The sequence below is a fragment of the Salvelinus namaycush genome, chromosome 4, assembly GCF_016432855.1.
Source record: "Salvelinus namaycush isolate Seneca chromosome 4, SaNama_1.0, whole genome shotgun sequence".
Lineage (NCBI taxonomy): Eukaryota > Metazoa > Chordata > Actinopteri > Salmoniformes > Salmonidae > Salvelinus > Salvelinus namaycush.
The window spans coordinates 27,040,076-27,055,336 of record NC_052310.1 but is presented as its reverse complement, the minus strand read 5'-3'; the positions used below and the strand labels follow the sequence as shown (position 1 = coordinate 27,055,336).

Sequence of the window (15,261 nt, the reverse complement as noted above, 5' to 3'; positions counted from 1 at the left end):
ATGTAGGCCTACATGGATTCATTGTGATCTTGACATTATTGTGCCATTGTTTTCACTTCATGCTGCTAGGCCTCTGGGTAAATACATTTGAATTCAATCACTTTTTGTAAGCACCCCTTTTGATTTGAACGAAACCTTTCATACATATTTGCCAATTGTAGAAGTGCTCAGAAAGTGACTTTTTAGACCTGAATGCCAAAACATTCAAGAGATAAATGTGGTCAAAGGTAAATAAAGTTAAATAAAATGTAATTAAATGTGTCAAAGTTGACCTATTTTGCATTCACTGGAAAAGATAAATGTTTGAGATTGATATTTAAAAGCTTACAAACAGAGTTGTCAAACTGTTTTATAATTGATTGATTTATCTAATTATCATCTGAGGTTTTGGTGTTGTGCCCACCATCTGTTGAGACACAACATGTTCTTGAATACAGGGTGGGTGTCATGTTTTGGCTGATAAATGTATAAAAAAAAAATGAAATTTAGACTTTCAAATGGTACCACAAACATGGTTGGAGATCCACACATTAGAGAATGTTGACTTGAATGGGAATATAAGTTGGTTTAAATAACACTGTCAAACCTCCATAGGAAACCTATTGAAATCATAGAAATATAGATAATAGAATAGACATGCACCAGTTAAGTTGACATTTGACGGTGGGTGGACCAGCGGCCATCTTTGTGGTAGTAATTAAAAGTACAAATTTAATTTCAATTTCAATGGTGTACCAGTTAAATTGCAGTGGTCTGAAGGGATAAGTCATTCTATGAATTACATTTCTATGATTTAAATGACACCCACTCTGTATTCAATAGCATGTTGTGTCTCAACCGATGGCGGGCACAACACACAAACTTCAGATGATGTAAAGTAGGCTCTAAGCAACAACAAATAATAATTTATTTAGTTTTTCTTTCTCCAAGAAATTATAAAATAGTTTGACAACCGTGTTTGTAATCTTTTAAAATGATATCAAACTCAACCGTTTATCATTTCCAGTGATAAAGACATGGGTGTCTCATAGGGCCGGGACGATACCAGTATCGCAATATTGCAAAACTCTTCGGTCCTTTAAAAACCTGTTGTATGTAAAATATTGTGTGCTATAGCTTGGAAAATAAATACATGTGACTCTGGATGACAGCATAATGATGTTTGTTTCCAACATTAGGGCTGGTTTCCTAAAGAAGTTAAATCCACTTTGTGTTTTTTTCCCCTTGCTGCGATACTAACAAACTGGTGTCGTCCCTAACCTAATGTCTTTTGGTGTGGTGGGGTATGCAAAATGGGTCAACTTTGATCACCTCTATCTCCTGAATGTTTTGGCATTCAGGTCCAAAAGGTCACTTTATGACCACTTATTCCATGGGCAAACATATATGGAAAGTTTTGTTTAAATGAAGAAGGATGCGGTCAGAAAGTGATGGAACTCATATGGATTTACCTTCTACTCTAGTGCCTTTGGTTTTGGATGGATGTTTGAGTTACATGCGTTATCAGGAATTGAACAAACACAGCAGTGGCAGTTGACACACACAATACAAAAACGGTATATTGTTGACGTCTGGACAAATGTTTCCCCTCAAAATCATATAGTTGTGGTTTTGCACTTTTTAGTTTGTTACCACTTTACAACAAGTGCCCTAATACCTGTGTATTTATTTACATAGTAGTTACATGGGCAGGTGGGCCTATAGTGTAATTACAGTATGATGTTATAAAGTTGGACACGTTGACACCTGATTCAGTGTATTGCAGATTATATGTGACTATTTCTACAGTAAGACCTACAGTTAGTACAATACTAAAATAGACCATGTGGTATATGTTAAGGAACACAGTGAGAAAGAGTAATGGGTTATGCAATGGTTAACAACAAACCCACTGTACTTACTTTGTCAGCAAAAACCCCCACAGAATTTTTGGATGTAATATCCTATGTACAGTATAGGCTATGTGGTCGTTGTGGCACACAGACAGTTATTTTTGTTTCTTTTTCTGTTCTTTCAGATTTCCACAGAGCTCCTGTAAACAACTGAAGAGAGATGGACTCACATGGATGGAAATACTGGAGAGAAACTGCAAAAGAAAAACAAGAAGAAGCTGATTAAATGGAAACCTTACTTTTGGACATTGGTATGGGAGACGGTCAATTTGAATAATGATTGAAAGAAAAAGAAAATAAGGTAAGACAGAAACATGTTGGAGATATAGAAGAGCTCCAAGGTAAACACTGGTGAAGAAGAACTAAAGTTGGGGAAACTGGGGTCCAAAGACCTTTCTACAATCCAACTACATACGTCAAAAAATCTAAGGGAATGAGAAAAAATGAGAATTTCAAAAAGTATTAATCTCAACAAGAACACAAATGTCAGTGGATTTTTTTCCCTTTTGGTTTGAGACATTTATTGGATGAAAGTATTGGCTAGCATTTCTAAGGTGTTTCTACACAGGTACTAGCCACATACATGCAAACCTACATGAGCGAAGCATTATTGTTTCACATAGTTCCTGCCAGAACTGAATCATTTCTGCAATGGCAGTCCAGCAGTCTAAAAGGCAGTGACTCAGTTACTCGTGAAAAGTTTTTGCACATGGGACACCATTGAATCCCACTGCAATTATCTTAATTCTGTTTGCCTGTGCTCTTATACAGTGGAAAGGACTTTGAGGCCTATTATTTCAAGTGCTGTTGTCTCTCTTGATATTTTCACATTTAGTGCCAAACTGCAACATCTGTATCATATCCTGTTAACATTGAAATCGCTACTACATTTAGTACAACAAAACTTTTAACATTGAAATCGCTACTACATTTAGTACAAAAAACCTGATATTTGGTTGTAATTTGAACTCACCTCTCCAACTATTACAACTATAATGGAGTTACTCTACATTATCAGCAGATTTCAGAAGTTCTTTAGTTGCATCTAATTGAAAATTACTGGTCATTTTCTGCTCAAGCCTCAGTATTTGCTTAATCTTCAATTGCTGCTACAAGTGTGATAAAACATTTGTGATAAAGTCACTTGCTTCAACTCTGCTGGACTTTGTTGGACTCTCCACCATCATTTAACTGCAAGCCTACGAAGTCAACTGACACAGTAACTGCCATTACAGAACAAAAAACGTTCCCTCAAACAATTTGTAAAAATCCATCAAAACATGCAGAATTTCCCCAACAGTCCAGCACCTCCAGCTCTTCCTCCTGGATTTACTAGTAGGGGTGGAGGTGGCTCCTCTTACCCACCACAGTCAACAGATCCCCAGATATCCCCAAGGTTGACAGACGACTACACTGGGATGCAACAGCAAACACCTCCAAACCCTCAAAGTCACAGTCGACACCTACTCCATCGAGGGCACCACCACCCTAGTCAGGCTGGCCATATGCTTGCTTATGATGCAAGAAACAGAGCTGGGGAATCATCACACGGTAATATTCACAGTGGCAGTAGTAGCAACCCTTACCAAAAGGAAACAATGGATTATTATTTTGCAATGGGTGGAAAGGACAGACATAGAAGAGGAGGTATGGCATATGGGGCAGGTTTTGGGTACTCAAATATGGATGGACATATACCTCAGCAGTACAGACAAGCTGGAACTAGCTCCGGATTGTCCTCCGGGATGATGTCTCCCTATCCTTTGGACTATGGTTCGACGGCCGGCTCAGGTGGTAGTAGCAGTGGTGCTGGAGCGTTTTCCCCCTCCCATCAGTACAAAATGGGTCAGAACCCTGCAATGCAGCCAGCATCAGGGCCTCAGATGCAGCACCGCCAACATGGACAGAATTACCCCACCCATCAAGCTCTGCAACATGGACAGCAGCATAGGACTTATCCCATCTCTGGACACAGAATGCCTCCACAGTTCTCACACTACTCCCCACAGGGTAGTGCATCCACAGGGTCATCAGGAATGTACAGCTCCCCACCACAGAGATATCATGATGGGGCCAGCAGTGGTGGTGGATTTGAACCTAAAGTCAACAACTCTCCTAATATGAACTCTAATTCAAACTCAATTTCAAGTTCAGCTACAACAAACAATGTTGGATCACTGGAGAATGTTACACAGAGTTACCACTCTTCAAGTTACCCCTCATACTCCCCACAAACTCATCCACTCCACAAACAAGCCACGCTCCAGGACCGCAATTCTCAGCACAATTTAGGAATAGGTTACGACAACTCTCTTAAAATGCAGCATCATGCCCCTCCACCAGGTTCTGTATACTCTAAACACCAATCCACCAATCCCGGAATGCCTCAACAACCGTGTCAAGAAATAGCCAAATCGCCAATGCACTCTCAACCCCAACAGGGCCAGATTAACCAAAACTTCAGCCCTATATCTAACCCCTCTCCAGCTGCCTCTGCAGTGCAGTCTCCCAGTTGTAGCTCCTCACCTTCCCCGTTGATGGGTGTCTCAGAAGGTCATGGAAACCCTTTATGTCCCCCACATGTTCCATCACATCCTCCTCCCCCAAATCCTCGTAGTTGCCGTGGTCGGTTATTGCAGACTATGCCTCAGTTGAGTCCCACACCCAACTCCAACAGCAGCATCAGTAGTTGTGGCAGCAGTGGCAGTAACAAAGCTACTGGTCTGAATACAAGCGCTGGAGGTGGTCACTCAGTCTCAAACCGAAGCAGAATGGCTGCAGGTACAGGAAAAGGATCACATGAAGAAGGGTCATCCTCGTCTGTCTATTCATCTTCTCCTCTTGACAAACTCATGCAAGATCCTGGCTTGAACAGTCTAAATGCGTTGACATCACAGGTAGCGAATTTACCCAATACAGTGCAACATATGCTTCTCACTGACACATTAATGTCACATAGAAGGGGGAAAGATGGACAAAGTCAAATGCTGCAGGCATTACAAGCCATTCCCTCTACTCAACCAAGGAGTCGAAGTGTCAGTGCTGCCTCAGGCAGTGGGATAGGTGGTGGTGAAGGTGCTAGCTCTGAGGCTGGAGGTGATGAAGATTCCTTTCTGGTGTCCGAAAGAGTATCATCAAGGGCCAAAGAGGAACGAGATGAGCAGATTTCTGAGGGGGAAAAATCTAGAATGCGGCAGATGAGTGGTGCAAGCAGTGGATCGGAACCAACTGGCTACTATCCTCCATCTCACAGTCAAATGTCCATGGGTTCCAGTAAAAACCAATCCCATACTGGAAAGAGTCATCAGGGTTCACAAGGGAAGATGATGTTCATGGAATCTTCTACAAAACAATCTCTGAATCCATCAGATGTTTCTGAAAGAAAGACAACTGAAACCCGGACACCTTCATTGTCATCTCCCTCCTCTGCTCCTCAATCTGCTGAGCCTGGTCCAAGCGTACATTCTCGCCCTCCTGTTTCCTCTACTCCCTCATGCCCCGTTCCCTCTCCTGCTCCTCAGTTCCACCCAAACTGTGTTTCTGAGCCTGGTGCCACTGATGTTAATACTAAAAATGGGCTTAGGAAAACAAGGGAAATTAAATATGAAGGAATTAAAGATGAAAGTGGAGGTATGATTGATAAAGGCACCCATGGAGAGCAGACCCGAGAGGGACACATGCGACAAGATGGGCAGGACAAAGAAAATAAATTGGATCGATCTTCCTTCCGTAACAAAAAGGGGGATGAGAAGGACGGAAAACGATGTAAGACACGAGATTTGGACAACTCCAATCAAGATCAAAATATTGAGGAACAGCCAAATGCTGGTGGAGTGGGTGTTATTGTGTCAACTCGTTGTGAGGTAAATAATCCAGAAAAGGCTACACATGCACAAGACAACTGCATAGAGGAGAAACATTCAGACAGCTTCTTTAGAGAGTCTAGTCGTCATAATGGGGAGGAAGGAATGGATTTGAGTGTATATTCCTCTCATCATGAAGTTCCCCAGAAATCTAACTTTGGGCGGTCTGTCCCTCAAAATCATCCCCCCTCAGGTCCTCAAAAATATGGTTACCAAGAGTCACCACATGGTGCTGCCATGGGTTTGAAGAATAGAGGGAGACCTAGTCCAGGGAGTGTAACGGGATCAAATTCAAGGTATCAAGGCTTCCATCAGCCAAAGCCCAGTTATGGCCCTGAACACACCAAGGATGTCACGGGTACTACAGTTGAGGGATCAGTGAGGAGAAGAGAAGGATCAGGAGCAAGAGGACATGATGATAATTCTCAACTGCAGCATCAATTTCCAAGCCTCTTGCAGGAGGTTCTACAGGGTTATCACTTAGACCGGCGCTATGGGCGATCTGAACAGGCACTAACTGCCCATCTCCAGGCTCAAAATATGACTCGGCAACAGTACCAAACCAGGCATCCTTATGGCATGGCTGAAAGTATGAGAACCCAAACTGGAGTTGGAGAGGTCACTTCCCACCCCTCCCGAATGACCAGCCCTGGAAAGCCTCTTCAACTAAATCAGCGCCAGGGGCCTGGATCTGATTTTGTACCAGAATCACCTCAACCCTCTTTGAGGTCTGAAGGAGTAGATACTAAGGGATCTCACAGTGCTTCTTCAGAGAAAAATAAAATGGCAACACCGCAGCGTCACCCCACCCATATGCCACAGTCTACAGAGTTTTTGTCTGGACCTCCACCAAAACACATCAATTTAGCCGACTACTCGTTACCTCACAGGAAACCCCCTTCAGGTCTGCCCAGCTCATCATCAGCTGTACAGGAACTCCTATTGCAGGAAACAGAGCCGCTAGCGGGCAGTGTTGGAACCATAGGTCAAATTGAGTCTCAAATGTTGACGTCTTCCCTTTTACCTCCATCTAAAGAGCGCCGCTCTGTCATATGTGATGTTTGTCCCAATCGCCGCAGTACACCAGAAAGGGATGGGGAACGTGAAAGAGAGCGGGAAAAAAGTCAAATTGGTGCCTCTGTGATCCAACTGCCATCAACAAATGATCTAGGGAACAGTAAGGAGATAGGAGATAAAAAAGAGGTTGGAATGAAGGTAGCATTAAAGGAGACTGCAGAGGCTGTCCATCATAGTGGTCTTACAACCAAGGAAACTGATGTTGAGCATCATAACAAGGCTTTCCACCCATCTGTGGTTATGAATGCAGAGCCTCTTAGAAGAGGTAAGATTGATTTGACCACCACCATGCCTTCTCGACATCTGCAGCAAACCTCTCACTATCCCTCTACCACCAACCCTCTGTCTCCACCATCAAGACGTCAGTCATACCCACATGGTGTAGATTTATCTACAGGGCATGCCAGTGGCTTTCCTGGTTCCAGGTTTGGTGATACAAGAGAGGGCAATATGATGCCACGTAACCCCCATTTTCACAATCCCTACCACTCACCCCAAGTTCAATTACAAAACCCACAATCCGCAAACAAATTACAAATGTATACTCACCTCCATGCTCATGACATGGATGACAGACTTGATTGGGCAGCTACCATTAATAGACCCACCAAGGATATGATGCAGTCCAGTACTTCTCCAGGTAGACATAAACTCAGTCATTCAGAGCAGAGACAAAGGATGCAGTCTCCAACTGACATTTTGCACAATCGCCAACCGTTCGCTAAACAGCAAGTTCCTCATCAGAACACTTACTATGACATGAAAATGTGGGAGTCAACAAACTCTGGTAGAGAGAGTGTAGGGATGTTGGAGGGGGACCCTTACCAGAGAAGTCAACAGCCACCTCCTGCTGCTCCTCTTGGGTCTGTTGCCCCCCAATTGGTTCCAACAGCTCCACCAGTCTCCAACATTCTTGAATCACCTGTTTCCCAAGTGGTTACAGAAGAAATCTTTAAATCACTCCATCCATTAACTACACCTAATTCCATGAAAACAGTTGGTCACAGTATTGGTGGGAATGTCAATTCCGTGATGCCACAGAGCCATCGACCAAATAAAACTGGGGGTTCTGGGGACACTAATCCATTAATGTTGAGGAGGAGAGTTCGATCTTTCATTTCCCCTATCCCAGCCAAGAGGCAGCATCAGGATGTATCACAGCAAAGGACTGCCCCTAGTTCATATCACTCACCTTTGACCTACTCTGAATCCAGCCTCCAAAATGACGATGACTCATCCAGTTCAGATATAACTACACTTGGTTCGCCTAATACTCCTTGTCCCACACCTGGACAAAGCACTTATTCACAATCCTCCTCACCTGTTCAGGGTAAAAAGAGTATGCCTCCAAGAAAAGGGAGAGGTTTAAAACTGGAGGCTATTGTTCAGAAAATTACACCAAATGTGAAGAAATCTACTAACAGTGGCCATACCGATGTTGACTCAAATGATTTTGCTGGATTTTCTAACACTGAAATGTCACAGTTTACTGACACACAGGACGAAGAGGAATGTTTACCTTATCTCGATGAAAGTCTCTCATTAAGTGACATTATGCCCTACAGAGGAGTTGATGAGACTGGACCGTTACCTCCCACCGCATACCCCTGTGATCCTCACCAGACATCACAAGTTCTTAAACGTGGCACCACAGGAACTGTTACAAGACCTTTGCAGCCAGACTTTGACTTTGGGTTAGGGACTGTAGCATCTAGTACTGGTGATAGAGATAAAGAGATACCCGCTGACTTCACCTTGTTAGGGCCCTTACCCCCACCTCCACCACTACCTTGTCCAGTACAGGGCTCCCCCCCACCTTCTTCATCTGCCTTGTCAGATATTCAACATTTCACTAATACTTACCAGCAACTTGAGACTCGAAGAGGTGAACAATCTGCTGCTAACCTTCTGAGACAAAAACTTGAAGAAACTGGGATTGGATTTGATGATTACAGTAGCAGTGACTATTATGGAACCACCCCACCACACCACAGTCAGGCTCAAGGGCACTTACTAAGACAGCCTCATCAAACTTCTCCAAGGTCATCTTTGGCAATGACAGGATCACCACAAGATTCCAAACAGTCAGACAATTCTGTACCCAAAGGCTATTTCCCATCAGGCAAGAAGAAGGGAAGGCCTGTTGGAAGTGTGAATAAGCAAAAACGTGCTCAAGCCACCCAGTCACAGAATGCGAGCCCAAGTGCTCTGTCTGGCCCACCCATTCAATCTCCTGCAACTGTTAGCCCACAGGTAGCCCCAAGCCCTAGCACTACAGCCTCTGCCCCATCAGTCACTCCTCCAACTGATCAGAAAATGACTCCTCCTGAGATTCCACCAGTCTTGACCCAAGCAGTAAAAGTGGATGCTGAAAGTGAGGACACTCTGCCAGAGACGGAGGTGAAATCAGTCTGCCAGAAACAAGGGGGGGTGAAAGACGAGAGTGAGGTAGTGGGATCAAGAGGCAGGCAGAGAAGGAGGAGAAGAGGAGTAGCAGCAGCAGCGGCGGCCAAAGATGACCTGGAAGCGGCTACAAGAGCAGGGGAACATTTTGATAACAGCAGAGTTTTTCCTGATAATAGCAAGTGTGCCTTTGCTCCATACATACATGTGGAGAGGAAAGTAGCTGAGATAGGAGCCGTGTGCACAATTGTGAATGGTGAAGAGGAAAAGATGAAGGGAGAGCGTGGAGCGGTTGGAGGGAAAGCAAGCAGTAGTGGTATTGAAGCTCTTTTGACCTCAGCTCTTTTGTCTCAACTGCCTAGAAGAGACGGAGAAATTGAGAGGGTCAAAGAGAAGAGGGAACTGGAGGATGTAGACTCTGCCCTCCAGGCAGGAAAGGTTCTACCTTCATCTGAGTACCTTCTACCAGGCCCTGTGATTACTGAATCCATTCATTCTGGCCGTCTTCTCTGCTGCCTGTGCCAGAAATGGGCCAATTACAAAAACCTTGGGGATCTCTATGGACCTTACTACCCTCCTGAATATGCTACGAGGCTTCCCAAGAATCAACCCCAGATTCGACAGAGTCTTGTAACTACTGGGATGAGTAGAAATGTGCAAAATCTAGACACCATTTCAAATGTGTTGACCACCCAGGGCCCTGAACTGCAAGATGTGCCAACTATCAAGTCCTCAACTTATAGTGATTGCATGTTCAGTCAAGAGACAAATACAACTTCCCCTGCCACTGCTGTTGGCACTGCCTCTCCAGCAGGTGGAGGGGAGATGCTTTATCTGGCCAGCAAACTTGCTAAAACCACCACCAACAAGACAACAGTTCTTAATTGGGACATGCCTCCAGAGTTAAAACCAGTTACTGAGCTAAGGAAACAACCTGAACTTCAGAATGAGCCCACTTACAGTCAGCAAAACCAACCATGCCAGCAACAGCAGACAGAAGACACTCAACAAAGGCCGCAACACAGAAAGCTGACGTCGCACCCGAGATTTAAAAGGAGACAGAAATCCAGTGAGAATGCCCCAAGAATGGTGCCATCCAACAGCAAAGCCTCATTGCCATTCCAGCCCCCTCCCCCAACCTTAGACTCCCTTGGACCTTTGGCACAGCTGGCCCAACTTCCTCAGATGCCTATGGACCCAGAGGAGCTGTGGGTGCATGAGGCATGCATGGTCTGGACCAGTGGGGTTTACCTGGTCAATGGAAGACTGTATGGCCTACAGGAGGCACTAGATGGTGCCAGAGACACAGTGAGTAATCTTTTTTTGTTGATGTCTATACAGTTTACAATGTAATGATATTGGTTACTATATATAGGTATTTTCAGCTCAATATACCTAAAGCAGTTCTCAGAAGTCCACAGTTTGAAGTTTTTAATCGATTTTTGCACTTTCTTCTGTTATTCTCTATGTTATGTCTGTCTGTGTTCAGGTTTGCTCATATTGTGAAATGGTTGGCTCAACCCTCGGCTGTTACAGCAAAGGCTGCACACTGAGATATCACTACCCGTGTGCCATGGATGCAGGTAAGAGCAGCAAAACATTTCCTTATGTTATATCTCATTACTCATATGCTGTGCCCTAAACCTTACCTCCCACTGCCTACTGTAACTATAACAATAGTACCCAATTATTTGGAGTGTTATAATTTTCTGAGTTGATGGTTATGTAATTTGTATCACTTTTCCTTCACCTCTCCTCAGACTGCTCTCTGAATGAAGATAACTGTTCACTACGATGTCCGAAGCACAAGGTAAAAAGGGAGAGGTTGGTTATTATATAATTCCTAGGGAAACCAAATATTTGTGACTCTTCATTGTGTTAATATATTTTAAAGTCCTTTATCTCATCTGCCACTATAGTTATTAAGAAACTAAATTCTGCCACTATAGTTATTAAGAAACTAAATTCTGCCACTTTAGTTATTAAGAAACTAAATTCTGCCACTATAGTTATTAAGAAACTAAATTATGCCACTTTAGTTATTAAGAAACTCAATTCTGCCACTATAGTTATTAAGAAACTAAATTATGCCACTATAGTTATTAAGAAACTAAATGATGCCACTATAGTTATTAAGAAACTAAATGATGCCACTATAGTTATTAAGAAACTAAATGATGCCACTATAGTTATTAAGAAACTAATTACCACTTGAATTACCTTCTCTCCTTTGCACCTCCCACTCTTATATTCTGCAGTTTCCCCAGAGCAGCCAGCCAGCTAAATCTGTGTACCCTGAGCAGTCTGAGAGAGGCTGAGAGAGACACTGAGGAGGAAGAGACGCAGGAGTATAGGATCGGTAAGTTTTTAAAAGGCAGCGGTGCAACCGTGCGAGAGGGCACCAAAATGAATGTTACAACTCTGAAGGATTTGAAAAGACTAATATTTGTTTGGTATGAGACTGAGCACCCTGTTCTATTTGTGTGTGTTCATATCCCCCCAAATTATCCTCAAATTAGCAAATTGTTAAACCAAAAAAAGTGTCTGTCAAAAATGAAGCCCAATATTTATTAGCCCAGGGCTGCTTATTATTTTTGTTTATATCATAAGCTTCAAGGTAACAAAAAGTTTTTTTTTAAGTATTCTGCTAAACATAGATTTGGAGATGCCCACTGTTTCAACCACACACAGGGTTGTGTAATCCCTGGTGTCAATACACACTTGCTTTTTGTATCCTTTCCTAGGTATGCTTGGACGATGAGGATTGTCAGTGAAACAAACAGCCCTAAACAGGATGGGACGTGCATCTTTTGACGGATGGACTATGATGACGGAGAGAAAAAAGAGGATTGTAAAATCTCTGAACAGGAATGAACTTTAAATCATTTAAGAAAAAGAAAAAGTCCTTACTTTAAAAAGAAAAACAGATCAAAGCAACGTTGAGGAAGACTAAAAAGGAAGACCAAGGTGGGACAGAACGAGACATTGCGAGTGACAGAACAGAAAGGAACTTCCTCTTAAAAGAAACAAACAGCCTCTCTAGGCAAACTTTGCATTTCTGGAAATACTCTCAAACTCTTCTTTCCATCATGGCTCTAGTCATTTTATCTATCATGTTTTTTTGTCCAAATGTTATGAATCAGAGTATTGGGAACAACCCACCCAGAGGACTATAAGAGAGCGTTGGGGTGAAAAGTTGACATTATAGTTGGAAGGAAAGGAGAGGCAATGTATCTACTTCATGTAGTATTTTATCATAACCTTCATAATCATTATTTTAGTTATCATTATTTTGTATCTGCATCAGTATTTACTGAAATAGATTTATCTCCATTTATATTTTGTTAACATTTATCAAACATCGGATATTTTATCATTCCTGGAGAGGGAGGTGCCAGAATGACATCATTTGGAATGTCAAGGCCGAGTCAAGGCCGCAAAGACATTGTTGCCTTGGAAAATGGACATTTGTTGCCTTTCAAAGTGCGAATGTATAAGAGTGAATGTGTGTGAAAATGTGGATTTGAGTGTCCATTTTTGGTCCTTTGAAAAGTGTTCTTATTTTTCATCCTTGGGGTTTTTACGGTACAGATAGTAGTCATGAAAATCGAATGGACATGATCTTATTTTTCAAACAAAATATTCATAATGTGCTGAGAGAACAATTGAACCCTGACAGGAGGAGATCACAATATTGACTAATGCATGCCTGCCATCTTTGACCATGTTGATTGGGAGAAGACGTCACTTGACAGGTAAACCAAGTGTTGACGTTGTGGTGGACCTTGTTCAGTATATGGGTGGGGTTTTATGTGAAAAGAAAGTCACATTTGGCTGACAAAATTCTAACGAGCATTACCAAAACCTTTTGGAATCTAGAGGGTTTTTGGAATGACTGGGACTGGGAGTACCCACCTTTACTGTGGAACGAGGAGTCAGTATATCCCGAGTACTTTAATAGGTTCATTTCTCAATGACACTTAAGATATGGATCAAGAGATGCTAAATGCATTCAAAAGAAGTGTTGCCATAAACTAAACAAGTGAGTCGTACCTGGTGTTGTCTCATTTTTTATTATTGTACTTGTAAAAAAAAAAAAAAATGTTGAACTGAAAGAAAACAAGTATGATATTGAAAACATGCTGTATTAGAAACCTGTCAATATGTATATGAACTATGAATACACTTACTAAATGCTTCAAAGAATGCTATCCTTTTGAATATTTCACATTGTACTGTTGTCCTTTTAAGCCATTCAGTTTTTAAATTCAAACTTAATTAGTTTTTATTGGAGAGGAAGATTCTTTCTGGGTTCTCTCAGCCAAATAGTCTCTCCTTTCATTCTGTCACTCCTTTTCTTCTCAGTCCCTTTCTCTCACACACACACACTCTTCTCACTCCTGCTGTGTCTTAAATTGTGTACCGCTGACAGTGAGCCTCAGGTTCACTGTATATTCAAGTGAGGATTAAATCTCGCCCCACATATCAGACCCAAGTGTGAGTGATGCGTTCAGTCACAAATGTCATTCAGAAACCAAATGTCAGAAATGTGCTGAGAATTGTGCACTGTAGCTACATTTTGGCATGGTCGCCATATTGTCTTAGCACTAACACCATTTTGAGTTATGCATGTCTCCTTGAAGTTCAGTAGGGATGCTAGTATGTGTTTTGACATCATCATGGTGTTTTGAGTACTGTACTGTATGTTTCATCATGGTGTTGTGTAATTCAGTTTTTTCCTTAATGTCGATGAAGAGCTCCTTCTTGTGGTAGGAGCCAGCTCACCACTTTCCTGAAAACCCCAAGGGCTCGATTCAATCCGTTGCGAAATTTAAATGCATTCACGGTGAACACTGCAAATGTCAGCTCAAATGGAAATTACCTTTTTAAAGGCCCAATGCAGCCAGAAATTTTACATAAACACAAAAAGCTTATTTCTCTAAAATGTTTGGCACAACATGTTTACGGGGCTCCCGAGTGGTGCAGCAGTCTAAGGCACAACATGTTTACGGGGCTCCCGAGTGGTGCAGCAGTCTAAGGCACAACATGTTTACGGGGCTCCCGAGTGGTGCAGCAGTCTAAGGCACTGCATCTCAGTGCTTGAGGCGTCACTAAAGACCCTGGTTCGATTTCAGTCTGTATCACAAATGGCCATGATTGGGAGTCCCATAGGGCGGCGCACAATTGGCCCAGCGTTGTCTTGGTTAGGGTTTGGCCGGGGTAGGCAGTCATTGTAAATAAGAATTTGTTCTTAACGGAATTGCCTAGTTAAATAAATATACAGTATATAGATTTTAAATACGTCCCTGTTAGCATTTCTCCTTTGCCTTGTGCTGGGGACAAAAGGCCACTCTAAAATGTGCAGTTTTATCATACAACACATTGCCGGAAATGTCTTAAGGGAGCGTGCAATTGGAATGCTGACTGCAGGAATGTCCACCAGAGCTGTTGCCATACAATTTTGTCTTAATTTCTCTACCATAAGACGCCTCCAATGACTTTTTAGAGAATTTGTCAGTACGTCCAACCAGCCTCACAACCACAGACCACGTGTAACCACGCCAGCCCAGGACCTCCACATCTGGCTTCACCTGTGGGATCGTCTGAGACCAGCCATCTGATGAAAATAATTTATGCACAAATTGTCAGAAACCGTCTCAGGGAAGCTCATCTGCATGTTCGTCGTCCTCACCAGGGTCTTGACTGCAGTTCTGCATCGTACCTGACTTCAGTGGGCAAATGCTCACCTTCAATGGCCATTGGCACGCTGGAAAAGTGTGCTCTTCACAAATGAATCCCGGTTTAAACTACCGGGCAGACGGTGTGTATGGCGTGTGGGCGAGCGGTTTGCTGATGTCAACGTTGTGAACAGAGTGATCCATGGTGGCAGTGGGGTTATGGTATGGGAAGGCATAAGCTACGGACAACGAACACAATTCCATTTTATCGATGGCAATTTGAATGCACAGAGATACCGTGACGAGATCCTGAGGCCCATTGTCGTGCCATTCATCCCCCGCTGTCAC

At 42.8% G+C, this 15,261-nt stretch overlaps 1 protein-coding gene across 2 annotated transcripts; it reads left to right on the top strand.

The window, feature by feature from the left end:
- The first annotated feature begins 5,462 nt into the window (after positions 1-5,462).
- tcf20 (transcription factor 20) lies at positions 5,463-13,458 on the top strand. Of its 2 annotated transcripts, none has more exons than XM_038991616.1 (5): positions 5,463-10,543; positions 10,725-10,818; positions 10,996-11,059; positions 11,494-11,594; positions 11,980-13,458. In XM_038991616.1, the coding sequence occupies exons 1-5, from the start codon at positions 5,525-5,527 to the stop codon at positions 11,994-11,996; spliced, it is 5,295 nt and encodes a 1,764-aa protein (XP_038847544.1). In that variant the 5' UTR covers positions 5,463-5,524; the 3' UTR covers positions 11,997-13,458. The 2 variants fall into 2 exon arrangements, with proteins under 2 accessions (XP_038847544.1, XP_038847545.1); XM_038991617.1 differs by having other exon boundaries at positions 5,474-10,543; positions 10,996-11,045.
- The last annotated feature ends 1,803 nt before the right edge of the window (positions 13,459-15,261 follow it).

Bases quoted from the DNA above. Each gene is read 5' to 3' on its own strand.
- tcf20 (XM_038991616.1), top strand. From the start codon at position 5,525: ATGATTGATAAAGGCACCCATGGAGAGCAGACCCGAGAGGGACACATG. The intron at 10,819-10,995 runs GTAAGAGCAGCA...ACCTCTCCTCAG, and splicing joins CCCGTGTGCCATGGATGCAG to ACTGCTCTCTGAATGAAGAT. The intron at 11,060-11,493 runs GTTGGTTATTAT...TATATTCTGCAG, and splicing joins CACAAGGTAAAAAGGGAGAG to TTTCCCCAGAGCAGCCAGCC.